General features: G+C 28.6%; 2 protein-coding genes across 3 annotated transcripts in view; one reads left to right on the top strand and one right to left on the bottom strand.

The window, feature by feature from the left end:
- LOC107170820 (uncharacterized) overlaps positions 1–16,748 on the bottom strand; it is a 48,899-nt gene that overhangs the window by 15,740 nt on the left and 16,411 nt on the right. Inside the window, exon 2 of one of the 2 annotated variants that reach the window (XM_015521011.2) lies at positions 639–698. The exons of the other annotated variant lie outside the window; for it this stretch is intronic. Coding sequence (XP_015376497.1) covers positions 639–698 — 60 coding nt within the window. The remainder of the gene's footprint in view (positions 1–638; positions 699–16,748) is intronic. 2 annotated transcript variants of the gene reach the window in all.
- LOC149063124 (uncharacterized) lies at positions 13,258–14,558 on the top strand. The gene is made up of 3 exons (XM_089219326.1): positions 13,258–13,467; positions 14,188–14,393; positions 14,474–14,558. The coding sequence occupies exons 1-3, from the start codon at positions 13,258–13,260 to the stop codon at positions 14,556–14,558; spliced, it is 501 nt and encodes a 166-aa protein (XP_089075452.1).

Raw genomic sequence — 16,748 nt, 5'->3', positions numbered from 1 at the left:
TTCTATGTTACATGAGTTACATCCAGGTATACCATGCTGAAAACTTCCTATTAAACTATTCAATCTCGTTAGGTAAAAAATTATTTATGCTACACTACTTGAGTAACATAGTGACACGGTACGCAGCAGCAGACAGTACAAAGTACAGGCACCGCCGCGACCGGTCTACAACTTTATCAACCACCACCACGGGTAACAACGACGCAACACCGTCGACTCTTCCTCCACGCCGAAAACGCTAGGCGGGACGGGAAGACAAGTCGCGCTGGACGAGTACCGCCGTACCGGCCGTCGGCCATCGTCAACTTTTCGTCCGACCGTTGCGACCATAACTCGACGATACTCACGCGCCACCGAACGATCAAGTGTCATAACGCGTACCCACCATACCTCTTTTGCATTCTTTTGTTCTTTCACTTTTCTGTACTCTGTACCCTGACAAAATAAAGGATAGTGGCATCGTGCAAACTGAGTGTTTTCTTTTTTACTCAACCAAACAAAGATCCGGCAAACCACGTTACTTCAGCGACCGACTTTCCGCGGACCAATAGATAAGGAAAATTAATACTTAAAGAAGATTTATGTACATTTATAAATACGAAAAAAGTCCCTTAAAAAATAATATAAAAATTTTTTACCTGATTTTCTTTTTCTTCTTTTTTTAAAAACTTCAGAAAATTGTCTATGCGTTTATCCATCTGAATAACAAAAACAAAAAAAGCATATAAGTAGGTGACGTTCTGCTGTACAGCAGATTACAAGTGGGTGGGTCGCTGTAATGTAGAGTCAGCTAACCGTGGGCTCGTGGTTGATATGACATTCATTGTATTATCTGTAGCCCTCATTGCAAATTTATAATTTGAATAAAAATCATGAACTAAGATGGTATGGGATGGAAACTGCAGATTAAAAAGTTGTTTAGATAACTTATTAAATTAATAACCTTATCAGCTATGAACTAAATTTGATACAACTATACATTTTCGTTTAAAATAAAATAAGCTATATTCAAATTGTGACCCGGGAATTTTTATATTTATTTTTGGTCCTTGATATAAACAAAATTGCTGATTTCCGCTGTAATGGATTGTGTTAAATTTGAATTTAATGACATAATAGTTAATACCATTGTATACGGCAAATGACAGCATTGTCAGTTAGCTTAATCAAAGAGGTGATTGAACATTTTTATTTGATAAAATACAATCGCGATACTAATGGCCTACTAAGTATAAATATATAAAAAATTATGTAATCAATCCCATACAAAATATATCAATAACGTAAACCAGATAAACAGCCAACGGCTGGAAAGTTACAATCAAATATGTCATATTAATATCAAGATCTTAAACGGTGTTACTTTCAAATAAATTAATATTGATTATACATATAGAACCTACGCTAGGCTTACGAACTGTAATACATATTAGTTGCTACAAATAGGGTTGTCAACTTTCAAAGTTAGATATTAAGATATTTTTTTTCAAATCCAATTTATACCTCAGTTTATGGACATAGTCAAGATTTTGTTAGTGGTGGTGGAAAGGGGTGGTCAAAAATAAAAAATAAAAAACCATCACCATATTAATTATTATATTGGTTAAGTTGTAAACAATTCCCATTCTCCATGGGCCATTGCTACGGCTCTGCATAGATTAGTAGCAATACTGCAACCAACAGTTATGATTTAACGATAACTTAACGAAAACATCTAAAAAAAGAAAAAGATATTTTTCAATCTATTGAGCAATGTCATATTATGGTGATTTTTCCAATTATAAATGTGTTTATTAATATAACGAACACTTCCTGTTAGCGTCACTTTTTCAGAGTGGAGCTTTTCAACACTTCACAGGTTGTATATTAAAATAAGTATTACAATTTTACTTGACATCAATATCATTGTTCTTTGGTGTTAAAAAAATGTTTATGCTTATGTTATATTTTCTGCTTTCTTTTTGCTTACTTCACTTTTGCTTACACCATATAATATATTTTTGCATAATGGTCCTTAGTTTGCTTTCACCTAATTGCTTGCCGTTTAGTTCATGATTTTTAAATTAAAAACTTGGTTAAGGAACCAAATGGGGCAAACTAGATTGACTGGACAGGCATTAATGCATGAGCATAGAAATATAGAATTAGATATAAATAATTGACCAGTTTACAAAAAGCAAACGAAAATTGATTTTATTGAATAGCTGTACTTATATATTCTTATTTTATAATTTATTAATTCATTGTTTGTACTTAATACAATTTTACTTAATTATATTAACATTATTAACAACACTAAAAATTATACATACATTAAACTATTAAAGCTGAAGAATTTATGAAACGATAATTTTTACGTAAACTTATTTGTAATGTAGTCGCATTAGAAAAAAATAAAACTAAGTCAGTAATATTGACTTATGTTCGCTCAAACTATTGAAAAATACGCATAGGGTAATAATTGATTAAAAAAAGATTCGCACCCCCTCTCCCTAGAAAACTGTCAAGGTACGCCTCTGGAATTAATACTAACATGTGTTCCACATAAGTAGTAAAATATGACAATTGCACACATTTTACGGCAAAAATAATTTCACAATTATTATTAGCTTTAGGAATCTAAAAAAAGAGAGAGAATAGCTTACAAGCCAACAAGGCAAAGACAAGTAGAAAGACAAAATCAGGTGATAATAGATATAATAGCACCATGCGTTGCAGAAGGTGAAAAATGGACAGATGTTTTATCGATTGCATTGCATGTATATAATACAGCCGATTCAACGGGATATACTCCCTTTTATTTAGTATATGGATGGACAAGCCTCTTTCAAGTTTTGATATCACAATCATTTCATTAAATTTAAATCATTCTACAACTATAGAAATATAAAAATTAAATTCAATACGTGAAAAATTGCCCGATATTTTACAGAAAGCATTTGATAAGCAAAATTGTTACTTGGACAAAGAGAAATAGGGAACAGTATTTTTAATAATTTAATAAATTAAAATGATAGATTGTATTCAATCAATAAACCTGTTGGCGCTGAAAATATGATCACGATATGCTAATGAGCGCGGCTCGCGGCAACGAGGAATGTTTTATCGGTCTGTCCACTCTTTCCCGTCTTCCCCGCACACCACTCCGTCTTTTGTGTTTTAATTGTCAAATTATTATTACCTGTGTATTATTAATTCTCTTTGTTTATATGTGATAATCTCTGTGTTAAATTAATGGTCGGCTTTTGCCGTACGATTATTATTTTATTACCATATGTTCCTATCAATTTATTATTATTATTATTGCCATATTCTGCGGCCAACGCCCTTATTATCTGTAATTATTACCCAACAAAAACACTACGCCAAACTCCATGTAAAAAAAAACGCTCAGTATAAAAAAAAACCACCTCAAAAAGTTGTGATATCATTTTATAGCTATGTATTTAAACTATATAGGAATAGATATATTATTATAATTTATGTTAAAATGCATTGCTTGTAAATTGAACTTAGCTGGTGACTTTAAAATTATAACACTTAATTAGTAATTTATAACAATTAATTTATATAACACTTAATTAGTATCACTCATTTTCTAAGATAACATGTATACTCAATACGAAATGAATTCTCATGAGTTTTAAATAATGTCACCAGCTAAGTTCAATTTATATGCAATACATTTTAACATAAATTATAATAATATATCTATTCCTATATAGTTTAAATACATAGCTATAAAATGATATCACAACTTTTTGAGGTGGTTTTTTTTTATACTGAGCGTTTTTTTACACGGAGTTTGGCGTTGTGTTTTTGTTGGGATATCACTAATTTTTTTTTATGTTATTATTATTATTGTTGTTGTTGTTGTTGTAATCATTATTATTAAATATTATAATGTCATATATGTATTATTATATATTAAACATTTAAGGTTTTAATTATTTTTTTCCATTAATGTAATGTAAATATCTCCCCCCCCCCCACGAGGCCACCGTTCATACTTTATTTGAGTATCATTACACCTTTCCCAATTATTTTGATGCCTTATTAAGTTTGTATAATGGCCCTCAGTCATTTGTTCCCCATGATGACATATAACTGAATGCACTCGATAATAGATTGAATTAATTTTCAATTTTGTAGTTGGAACTTGATGAATCATTAGGTTATTAATTTTATTTTGGAAATTTTTGGACCAGAGTAATACTTGTAGCATTATATATTGGTTTGTGTTTGTTAACTTAATATTTTGGTGATGAGTACAACATGTATTGCAACTAGGACATTGAACTGCATTTATTTCAACTGATTTTGAAAATTCATCAAACAAAGAATGAATGGGTTGTTTTATAGTTATCTCTTGGTATATTAAGATGTACAATATTATTGGGTGTGCTTTGAACTCTCATTGAATAACACCTTGAGCAAGTTAATGTCACGTCAATTTTATGTCTGAAATATTTTGTTATTGAATCATATGTTTGAAATAAAGCATCAACAAACTCGGCTACATCTTGTTGTTGATTATCACTGAAGGGTTGATTAAGACTCCTACGCAAATGAGATGAGTTTAATTTAGTGTTATTAGACGCATACGAAAATGCCAGGTTTTGTAGTTCTGAATAATTAGAACTATTTATTATATCGTTCAAAATATTACCACAATTAAATAATACTTGCAATGTAGAATTAACATAACACGAGATACCATCAGAATTGATAAAACCTGGTACGTCTAGAATAGGCGAATGTTGTGAAACGTCTATGTTTTGAACTATAGTGTTGGAATTTTCTACCCAATTACAATCCGGAATAAAAACATTATTTTTAAAGTTTATTTGAATTGGTTTTAGATTCGACCTATAAATACATCTTAACCTATTGTATTCTTTTATAGCAGCCGTTTGGGAATTAATTTTGCTTGGATCAAAATTAATTAAATATAACCCACTTAACGATGAAACTATCGATAACGCTACATATGTTTGCCCACAAGAAAATATTGTGTTTCCTACATCTATTATACATTTATTTAGTGACATACATTGACTCTTATGAATTGTTATACCGTAAGCAATGCTTATTGGAAATAGTTTTCTAAATATGTAAGCCCCTGGAAAAACTTCAAATTTACCAGTGACGCGTTCAGCATTATGAATTTGAGTTTCAAATTGAACCACAACTTTTTCTGGTTTCAAGTCAAATCCATTTTGTATGCCTACTACTATTCCGATTGCTCCATTCACTAATCCATTGGTGACATCAATATTTCTTAGCAGCATTATTTTACAGTCAACTTTAATAATTATCCGTTTTTCTATTTCGGCCGTCCTTTAAATGTCATTATCAAGACATGATCATTTTTTTGTTGCTTTGGATTTCATGTTAGATTTAATGTCAAAAGAATCAATAGCTTCTAAACATACATTTTCATTTGGCAATAAAGAGAGTTATAGCTTCATTAAGGACTGTGCAATGTTGTTTTGTTGGGAGTAGAACTAAGGTATCTTGTGGCAACTAAATTATTAACTCATTTAGCTCATTAATGATGTCTTTTTTAGTGCTCTCCTTAAACTTTATTTGTTTTGATTTTAAGATGTTTATGTCAGATGAACTTAGATTATTAACCCTCAATCTTTCTAAAATACCTGCATAAATGGGATCATGTTTTTGTCTCATGTTCTGGGTAAGTTCGTCATAAGTAAAATGATTTTGCCATAAATTAACTGTTCCTAATGAGTTAGAATATTTAGTAAACAATTTCGAATCAATTTGATTAAATGGAGATCCTTCATTCACAGGAGGTAGTTGAAGTATATCTCCAAATACAAGAATATGTAAACGGCCAAACCACCCATCATTACAATTCGCTGTATTGTATATTTCACATAATCTTAAATGTATATAAAGTAGTGTTATATTAGAAACCATACATATTTCATCTATAATCAAAAGTAGTACATCTTTCATATGATGTCTTATAGTTTGAAGTACATTATTAGATAACGGCCTATAGGAAGTATGACCATGTTCGACCGGTAGCTGAAGCAAACGATGAATAGTCATTCCTTCAATATTAAATGCTGATATGCCGGTTGGAGCAGTTATAGGCTTAAAACTTCTTTTTTGGAGATATGTAGTTACATAAGCTTTGATAGTCTTGATTAACCATGATTTTCTAGTGCCACCAACTCTTGATACAAAGTGCAAGATACATTTTTCATTTTCAAGCTGTAGTTCTTTTTTGATAAAGTTAAATATATTTTTTTTTTGATCACTATTCAAATTATTTATCAAATCATTTGTTTGTTCTAGATTAATCGTTCCCATTTCTAGTTCACTCATTGTGTCTTGAATTTAGGTTAGTTGAAGTTCATCGTTTTCGCTATTTGGAGTCATTTTAATTGTCAAATTTTTAAGCAGCTCGTTCATATCGTCTTATGATTTACGGAGATATTCAAGTCGTTCATGATAGTCTAAAGCTGCATCAATTGAATCTCTGCACGACTTAAACGACTAAATATATGTATTATTATTTCCAAGAAGTTCTGATTCTATGCGCCAAGGTTTGAAAAACATTAACAAGCAATGGAAATATTTTTCTGGTTCTAAATTTGCATTGTATTTTGGATATTTTATTAAGTATGATCGAGATTGTTCTTTTATAAACCCATAATCAGGATAGTCATAATATTTTACTTGGTCATTTTTAGGTGTTTGCTTAACAATGTCATAGTTCCTAGCATAATCAAATAAAAGTTGTTGAACATCTCCACTATCTCTTTTAATGCTAGAGACCCTTGCGTCTACGTGTTGTTCTCCAGAATGAAAAAAAATTTAGCAAAATTTTTCAAGGGGTTCAGAAATGTTACTCGCAGTCAGAAACCCATAAACCCATTTATTTAATACACTTTCATCATTACTTCTTCCATGTGTGAATCTTCCTTTTATTTTTGTTGACTTCATCAGAATCTGCTCAATTATCTGGTCACTCCATGTTCCACAGAAATATTTGTTTGATCGTTTAACTGTGAAAAAACTATTTGTAAACTTATCAAAAGTTTAGCTATCCATTGAATTTCTTAAAATTTCCATATCTGAAATATACAAAGTAGCTGACTTTGCGTACAAAAAGTGCCCTGTTGCGTGAAAATAAGGAATCATTTTTTTATAAACGTTAAGTGTCCTCTCCAGTTACCCATTCTTTCTGATCTTATTAATTTCTTCAGAATTGTCACCATCCCAAAGTATTGTACCCACAACTGTGTCGTCAGACCTCTATTTTTAATTTCCTTCAATTTTTCGTCAAATATTTTTTTTTAATTTTTAGACTGCACTCGAGTCTCGACACTTTGAAAATCTGTTGTCTCCGTCTTACAAACGTATAACATGGCAAACTCTGTTTAGCGCGGAACAACTTTACTCCCTTTGTATGTATAGTAGAATTACCAAAATTCATAGTTAAGAACTTTATCTGTGTCATAGCGTCGTTATTTGTTGATATCATAAATATAATTAAAGTTATAAGCATAAGAAAATACATTTATTTTTTCATTAAATTACTTAAAATTATTGGTTAGTGCTATCAAAAAATAATTACGCTATGACACAGATAAAGTTGTAACCTATGATAACCTGTAAGATAACCTATGCGATGTGGAAATTAGGTAATTCTACTATAAATACAAAGGGAGTAAAGTTGTTCCGCGCTAAACAGATTTTGCTATGTAATACGTTTGTAAGACGGAGACAACACATGCGGGTGTGGCGTACTCTTTATGTAGTGTATAGAGTATTATAATCACTTGCTGCTTGATTTATGAATGGCAAAACAAACAAGTATCCGTGATTTGGAATACGGTTCGTCGACAGTTAAATTTTCTATGTAGCCACTCCAACCTGGAATTTTTTCTACGTTGTTCCATTTAGCGTATAACGTATAAGACATCAGCATTTCGAAGCATCGATGATGTTGATATTTCATCGCAATTAATAGTTTTTACGGTAACTTTTTTCAATCCCTTTATTCCTATATTTTCATAACATTTTATTTTAATACGTGCTACCTTCGCTCTTCCTCCGTTAATAACTTCTCTAGACGAATAATTTTTGTTTCACTTTCCATTTTATCATGTGGAGTTATGATTCTAATCATACCCATAGAATGGAATGTATTAAATCCATCGATTGTTGCTACATTATGATCCGCATTATCAGCGACGTACTGTATGAAACATCCTTCATCTGGTGAATAAATTCACGGTTGGTGGTGAAGTAACGTTGATGCTTCATACAGAAAAGTTTCCTTATAAGTAGCACACAAACCCAAGCATGATAAAATATCGATTAACCTTTGCGAACCGAATTGCCAATGTAAATAAACCGGAGTCTCAGCCGTAGATTCGAAGCAAATGCTCTAGGGCGTAGTGCAGTAATAATTGCATGGCAAAAGGTTATGCATTTTTTTTGTAGTGGCTCTATTTTCACTTTATTATTTTTCAAAATTAACTCACCGACAAAAAAAATAATGATTCAGGAAAGAACTCATTTAGATTATCGAATAAACACATGTTCGAAGTATAATATTTTGTTTCACAAATTTGAGTGCACGCGTTTTGACGTAAAATGCTTGCAGCTGCAACTAGAACTTATTACATCAGGAGCATTTTTACTTTTTTTTCTTTTTCCACGTCAGCCACTAATCCACAAATAAAACAAAGTTTTTTAAAATCAAAAGTTGTACGTACAGAGTAGTTCATATGTGACTTTATCTTTGGCTCATCTAAAGTTGCTGGTACACCCCTTGCAGTCATTATTCATAAATATTTAACCAATGAAGGTTATGTTCAAGCATTTTTATTACTTCAAAAATGTTTGGACAACATTGGAATTTATGGACAAAAATATCCATTAGTATTCATGATTGATGCGACTGTGATGAGCTGTGGTGAGCGTCAAGCATTACAACTACTGTTTCCAAAATCCCCATTACTACGTCTTTGTGCATTTCATGTACGTCAAGCACTTTTGAGATGGTTATGGGACACAAAACATAATATAAATCAATTTGAGAAACAATCCTTAATGACTAAGTTTAGAGATGTTTTGTTTGATTTCTATGAAGAAAATGCTCTGATTGGAATTGAAGAATTGTGTGCCCATCCAAATAAACTTTTTGCTGACCATATGATTAAATTGAAAAACAGAATTAAAGAGCGGGCCATTTGTTATCGAATAGATTTAAATATTCTTGGACAAAATACAAATAATATTGTTGAGTCATCAATACGATTTTTTAAAGATATTGTACTCGAAAGATGCAAAGCATTCAATGCAGCAGCTCTAGTTGAATTTGTATTCGAAGTGCTTGAAAATTATCATACACGTCGACTCGTTAAATTTGTTTCCTATCGTGTGGCAAAACCTACCTTAGAATATCAATCATTTTGTAAAAATGCGAAAAATCTTCAAGTTACTTCTGTTAATGAAAGTACATTTCATGTAAATTTTTCATTACACAACCAACTTGTGTATACAGTTAATTTTAAAAATGATTACCAATATTGGGATTGCCCAGCTGGTCAGGGTGGAGCATATTGCAAACGTATTTGTGTAATTTATTTAAGTAATAATGCAGTGTTGAATTCACCAAAATTATCTTACGCAGACCGTTTAAGTCTAGCAACACTTGCAACAGGAAAGAATTTTGATTATGATTTTCTAAAAAATATGGACTTGGAAAAAAATTCAGAAACTTTAATGTTATAAAATTTAAATCAATGCTCTGATTATATTAATAGTGAAATAAATATAGAAAATTAAATTGAAGCTGAAAACACAAATCTGACTGGAAATTCTGAAATATTTACTGAAGATAACTGTAGGTAATTTATCAAATAATATGGAACTTGAATTTGAATCCTTACAAACTGAAATATTTAGAATTAATAAATAAATAATTAATTAATAAATAAAATAATGCCTTAGCATCTGAACATAACAACAGTAAATTTGATTTAAAAAGTATCAAAAATCTTAAAAACCACCTTCAACGAATACCATCTATTTCAGATTTATCTAAGGTAACTAACAATTTTATGCGCCATGGCAAATTAATAGACTCAACCCACATCACTTTCTAGGTGAAAAACTTATATTTCATCATGCGAGTAAAACGCATTCAAGCTGGTCGACCGTCAAATGTAAAAAAAAATAAGAATACTAAACGTAAAAGAAAACGTTGTTTAGCCTTAAATATAAATGAAAATGTTCCTAATTCTAAAACACATTAGAAAAAAAATCCATCAAAAGTTTTGCCACAGTTATTGTTTTACAGTTCAATTTACTGCGTGATTTTATTTTATTTATTAATATTTTAAATTAAGTTTTAAATATATGTTTTGTAATTTATATTGCCAATTAAAATAGTTTCTTTAAGGTACTACAAATATTGTAACTATTACTCAATTTACCTTAGTAAATAAAAATTTAAAAACTTTGTTTGCTAAAAAAATATAGTAGGTAGAGGAGTGTTGTACCTTGGACCGCTTGTACCTTGAACTAATGTAAATATTTTATAAAATATTGGGAGAAAACAAAATCTCATGGATGAAATATACGTCATTAGTCCAACTAAAATAAATTAAAGTTTGCGACTATTGATGAAAGCAGTGAAGAATATTGTGAAAATCATAAAATAATTTATGATGATAATGATGATGATATGATAAATGAGATTGAATAAATAGGAAAAGATCAAAGAGAAGAAGACTATTTACTCAGAACCAAAATTAAACAAGGTGATTTCATTCTAGTTAAAGTTAAAGGGAAAAAAAGATGTCTTCACTATGTGGCTGAAGTTACTGATGTAGTAGGTAGCAATTATATCATCAATTATTTTCATAAGACAAGCAGCAACAAATTTATTGATGGCAAAGAGGATCATGATGAGGTAACAGATAATGAAATAGTGAGGAAACTACCATTAACAATATTAAATGGTGCTTCTAAACGTCAAATATCACAAATTTCATTTTCAATTGTCTTCTCTTCTTATATCCTTGGCTGACACACATAATGAAATACCTATATCTACTAATATTATGTTCAGTTTGTTTTTAAAAAGTATTTTAGTAGGAAGTTACAAGTTATTATTTTATTTATTTTACTAACTAACTATTAATTAAAATAGTTACCAAATACTTATTATAACAAGAAGACTGTTTTTTTAAGAATAACAATTGTTATTAATATTGTTAATGTTTAGGAAAGTACCTAATTTTATTTTGTTTTCATTCTGTTTATCATAAAAAAAAAATAAAGACTTAAAAGTTAACATGAGACTAAAGTTTATTTATTTTATCTAGGTACCTTTCTAATTATTGTGTATAATTATAGGTAGTTATCTATAAATAATATTAAATATATTTAGTAACTATAATAATTGATATAAGTAATAACTAGATATTTGTAACTAATCAAATATACCTATAATATAAAATTAGTTTTGAACCGAATTATGCATACCTATTTCAATGCAAATCAAGGTACAAAACCCCAAATACCAAGGTATAGGTTTAAAAAAAAAAAATTAATTAAAAAAATAATTGATATAATGGCTTTAAAAAAATGACCATATACTTATGTGTATTGTCTAAATGGATAGTAAAAATGAACATTTAATATTCAAAATTGAAAGTACCAGATTATTTTTTTGTAAAAATGGTGCCAAGATACAACTCTCTCCCCTATAATATATTTTATCATTTCATTATTAGATAAATTCATTAAAAATGTATAGTTTTTCCCAATATTATTTTAAACGGTGCTTACATTTATTTTTTGTTTTTAGTAACAATCATTATAATGTGTAGTTATTTTTTGTTTATTTATATACATTTTATTTTATTACTGAAAAAATTGCTTCATTAACAAGCATTAAATGTGTTACAATTTTCTGTTGATATTTTTAGTTTATTTATATAACATTTACAGAAGTAACAGTTTTTTTTTTATTATATTTATAATTATACTTTATATTTAATTACTTGATGACTAACAGATCATTTAAATTGGTTTATTTCTTAATATACAAGTCTTCTTTCATTAGCATGCCTTCCATTAGATTACACCATCCTATATGCACAACTATTAATTAAGTTTAAGCCACTTATACTTTTGTACTACCAATAATTATAAAATATACAAGTATTATAAATAAAATATATATAATATAATATGGAATACCTTGCTATTTAACTAGTGTGGAAACACTACAAAAAATAGTATTTATAAGTATGTTAAGGTATGTATACTATAATAATAATATAATATACTTTTTATTTTAATTTAGATATTATATACAGTATTACGTATATATCATAATCATATAATTTGTTTACACTTTAGTAAAATGCAAGTAAATTTACTGAAATATGTAGGTACAATGTTAGGTTTGTAGGATCTAAAAAAGTATTATAAATAGTATAAGTATTATAAGTATTTAATTTATAATATCATTATTATCATAATATTACATTATCTTTATTGTGGCACGCAATTCAAATAGACCAATAAGCAGCGTAGATTGAATACCGTGGCCGAACTTGGATACGGTACGTTTAAATACGCGTTGAGGCGACGCAAACAATGTATGCTCTCGATTTGTAGCAGACCAAGCTTGAGTTTAAAAACTAAAAATGCATATTTTGCATACCTATTTCAATAATTTTAAAGAAATAAATGCATATTTCTTGGGTTTTCATACACATATGCATATTAATATTTCAAAAAAAATTATTTATTGCTTTTATTAGCTATGTTTTTTAAACAATAATATAATAATTTAAAAATAATAAAGTGGTTTAACGCAACAACTTAACAGGTATTATATAATATAATTTAGGCATCGGTTAATATGAGCATCCGTTTAGTATGAGCAAACATATCTGGGAGGCTATTCAGAAACTCATACGAAAAAGATCCGTATACGAACGATTCACACGATTCATTTTCGTATACGAATGGAAAATAGTATTCACAAAACATTTATATTCGTATACGATTCTGTGATCCGTATGGGAATAATTTTTCCACGATTAACAGCGGCAACGTCGCAAATTTTTATTTTTATCATGGAAGAAAAAAACTATTTGTATTGTGTACGTAACATTTCCCGCATTTTAATAAACCTTTGCTTTTTTTTTTTACTGTTTTGACTGTTCATTCGATTTTTTTTTCAAATATAAAATGTCGGTTGAAAAAAGATTTAAATCAAAGTCGGTGACAAACGACCAAAAAGTAGCTATGGTCGATTTTTTGAGTAACCACGAGGAATTGGCTAAAGGGAAACATTCCTCCACCTTCACACAAGCCATAGACAAACAGCAGTGGGAAGAACTATCGGGGGTATTAAATTCAATTCCGGGCCCTTTAAAAAACTGGATGGCCTGGCGCCGGGTAAATTAAAATATTTAATTTAAATTAAAAATGTTTAAAAGTTACTTCCAAAAATTCATTTTTCATATAGCTGCACACTTGTCTTATTGAATAATACATACATAATATATAATTATATATAACTATATAATTAATATACATATTTGATTTACACATTTAAGTGTAACTTTTATTCATGTTAAAAAGTATCTACCTATTTAATTATTTTTTGTTGCATAATTTCCCTAAAATGGCGTTTAATGTATTTTCAATTTATATTGAACTTTAAATTTGATCAGTACACTACACAATATAATGCAATAATATAACATACTTATATTACTAATATTTAATAATTAAAATAGCACAAGGAATACAATATTTAACAGTAAAAAAAAAACCTACCTATGTTTAATTTAGTCAATAAATAATATTTAATTTAAATTTATTGTATAAAGCCGTTTTTCAGCTTTCATTCATAAGCTAATTTTTTTATTAAAAAACATAAAAATATTATTTATGAAAACGCTGGACACATTTCAAAATACAGGAACTATTGGTAGAGTCAGTACGGATTAACTATAACATTACTGTTTACTTAACAAACTCTTACATAAATACTTATTTACATAGTGCATTTTTCATAACATAAAAAATATATACAAAATAAATATGATTGAAAAAAAAAGTACAATGATATAATAGTACACAATAATTATAATATGTTATATACAATTATAGACATGGCAAGATCTAAAGGCTGATGCTAAAAAAAAACAGGCACAAATAAATAAAAATGTAAAAGGTACTGGAGGCGGGCCATCAACAACTGGATCACTTGATACTTTAAGTGAAACGGTGGTTGGCATGATAGGTGTAGTGCCTATTTCTGGGGACCCTTTCATTATGGATTATCCAGTTTGTTTTGACTTTGATACCCCAAACAAGTAATTTAATTTAATAGTATTAATATAAAAAGAGTTATTTGAATTAATTTTCAGTTAACTAATTAAATACTATGTTATAGACAACAAAACCAATCATTGGTTATCAATGTACCAAATGCAGAAAATGTAAAACAGACTGATGAATTGGATTCAACAAACATGTAACATAACAACATTTTAACTTAATAATAATAGTGATTAAGTGATATGTACTGTCCCTATTTTTTTTCATTACATTTATTTTAAAATATTTTAGAAGTAGAACAACAGTTACATAACATGAATAATACATGTAATTATTTACAAAAAAAAAAAAATTATAACATTTTAAATAAATAACCTTAGGTATACATAAAAATAAAAAATTCACTTTGATTCTACAATTAATAATATATAGAAAACAGAGTTAAAGTATAATTTAAGAAAGATCAGGGGTTACCTATGAGTCAGTATTAGACATGAGTAAAATAACAATTCATTTAAATATTAATTGTAGTGTTGAGATTTAATTTCAAACATAATATATTAAACATTTTAATAGTAGGATACAGTACGTCATGTTGATTTTTCATGATCCAAATTTTTTTTAACATTTACTGATTTTTCATTTTTAGTTTAGTCACTGAATCATTCATCACTAAAGAAGTATCAGAGATACAAAAATCTCCCAGTGTTATGGATGTATCAAAGTATAATTTATATTTAATGTGTAATTAGATCTAAAAAATGTTTTGTTTTTGTTTTTTAAAGTGATGTACTTATAAATACCGAAAAGGTGGAATCTAGTCGAGGTTTCAAGCGTTCTTTGGAAAATAAAATCCAAGAACCTGAACAAAGGCAAGTGTTCCGTACTGATATTCCTAATATTTTCAATATATTATAAAATACAATAATAAACCAAAAAAATTATAAATTAATTAACGCTCATAAAAGTACATTATACATTTTTAATAATTCAATTTAATCTATTATACATAATGTTCTTCATATTAAAAAAAGAGGAAATCTATTTTATAGTAACATTTTGATGTATTCTAATTCCAAAACAAAATAATTAATTATTTTAGTGGAAAGAAAAATGAAACAAAAAAAAACCGATTGGCTAGAACAGTAACTGCTGTAGGGGTGTTGGGCGAGGCGAGCAATGAGCGAAATGAAATGCTCAAAAATTATTATGAAGCCAAACTAAACCATTTAAAAACAATGGAAAAACTCAAAGAGAGATCGGTCATTGCAAAAGAAAAGATTGCCAATGCACTACAAAAATTAATAACTGGGACCGATGAAAATGAATAAGATCTTTAAATAATTAAACCTTTTCTTACTTTCTTTTCCTTATAATGATAATATGTCTTTTTCTATTTCATAATAATACATATGTCTTTCTATTTCTTAATAATACCTATGTATTTTTCTATTTCTTAATAATATATCTATACCTACACTAACTGAATAAACGTTAACTAAATCTACCATAGAAAAATGATTAGTTATATTAAAAATACTCAAAATTCTTAGCTTAAATATTTAAATTATTGATTTTTCATTACAATAGATATCAATTTCTCATGTTATTTCCAAAGCATGGCTTACAAGGAGTTTTAGTTTGTAGATTGCACACATATTGATATAATACCACCTAATAAAAAGGTGAACTATATCCAGAACATATCTATGTCAATTGTAACAGATTTCATTCAATCAATAATCAACTTGTTTGTACATTTTAATTGAGGTATCCAAATACATCCATTGTTCTCACATTTGTAATGAAAGTAACATGAAAACAGTCATGACAAGCTTGCATAATCAAAATTTTACTTCACAATTTTGTTAGGTAGGTACCTAAACATTGCAAAACCTAAAAAATGGTTATATTTATTAATTAGATAATGACAATTTTTTCATAACTGAAGGAGACTGTGTATGCTTTACAGTCATGATTGTTAACACCATTTTTAAATGTTGAAATTATTACACCAAAATATCAGTTCAATGAGATTTTTACCATGCAACGTTCACCATTAAATGCTGTAATGGAGTTTCCAAATTGCATTTTCAGTAATTTCACATATACACGCATTAATCTTAACAGAACTTACATTTATAATAAATTATTGTAACCAACGGGGTAACCAAATATTATTGTTTAATCATTTATTGACGGTGTCTTCTCTTCAAAGATCGAACACTGCATCAATCACCCAGCTAGGCTTCAAAAATAGTATTAACATAAATTGTGTTACACAATTTGTGTATTGAAGAAAACATACCATTAATTGATGAAGATTAAAGAAGCACAGTAATCCGTGGACAAATCGCGAGGATCTAACTACTCAAACATAGGTATGTCAC

The sequence above is a fragment of the Diuraphis noxia genome, unplaced genomic scaffold (genome assembly GCF_037042655.1).
Source record: "Diuraphis noxia isolate RWA-SAM2 unplaced genomic scaffold, SU_Dnox_SAM2 contig0001, whole genome shotgun sequence".
NCBI lineage: Eukaryota > Metazoa > Arthropoda > Insecta > Hemiptera > Aphididae > Diuraphis > Diuraphis noxia.
Note: the sequence above shows the minus strand (reverse complement) of the source record. Positions and strands in the feature narration are given on the sequence as shown.

Bases quoted from the DNA above. Each gene is read 5' to 3' on its own strand.
- LOC149063124 (XM_089219326.1), top strand. From the start codon at position 13,258: ATGTCGGTTGAAAAAAGATTTAAATCAAAGTCGGTGACAAACGACCAA. The intron at 13,468-14,187 runs GTAAATTAAAAT...ATACAATTATAG, and splicing joins ACTGGATGGCCTGGCGCCGG to ACATGGCAAGATCTAAAGGC. The intron at 14,394-14,473 runs GTAATTTAATTT...ACTATGTTATAG, and splicing joins GACTTTGATACCCCAAACAA to ACAACAAAACCAATCATTGG.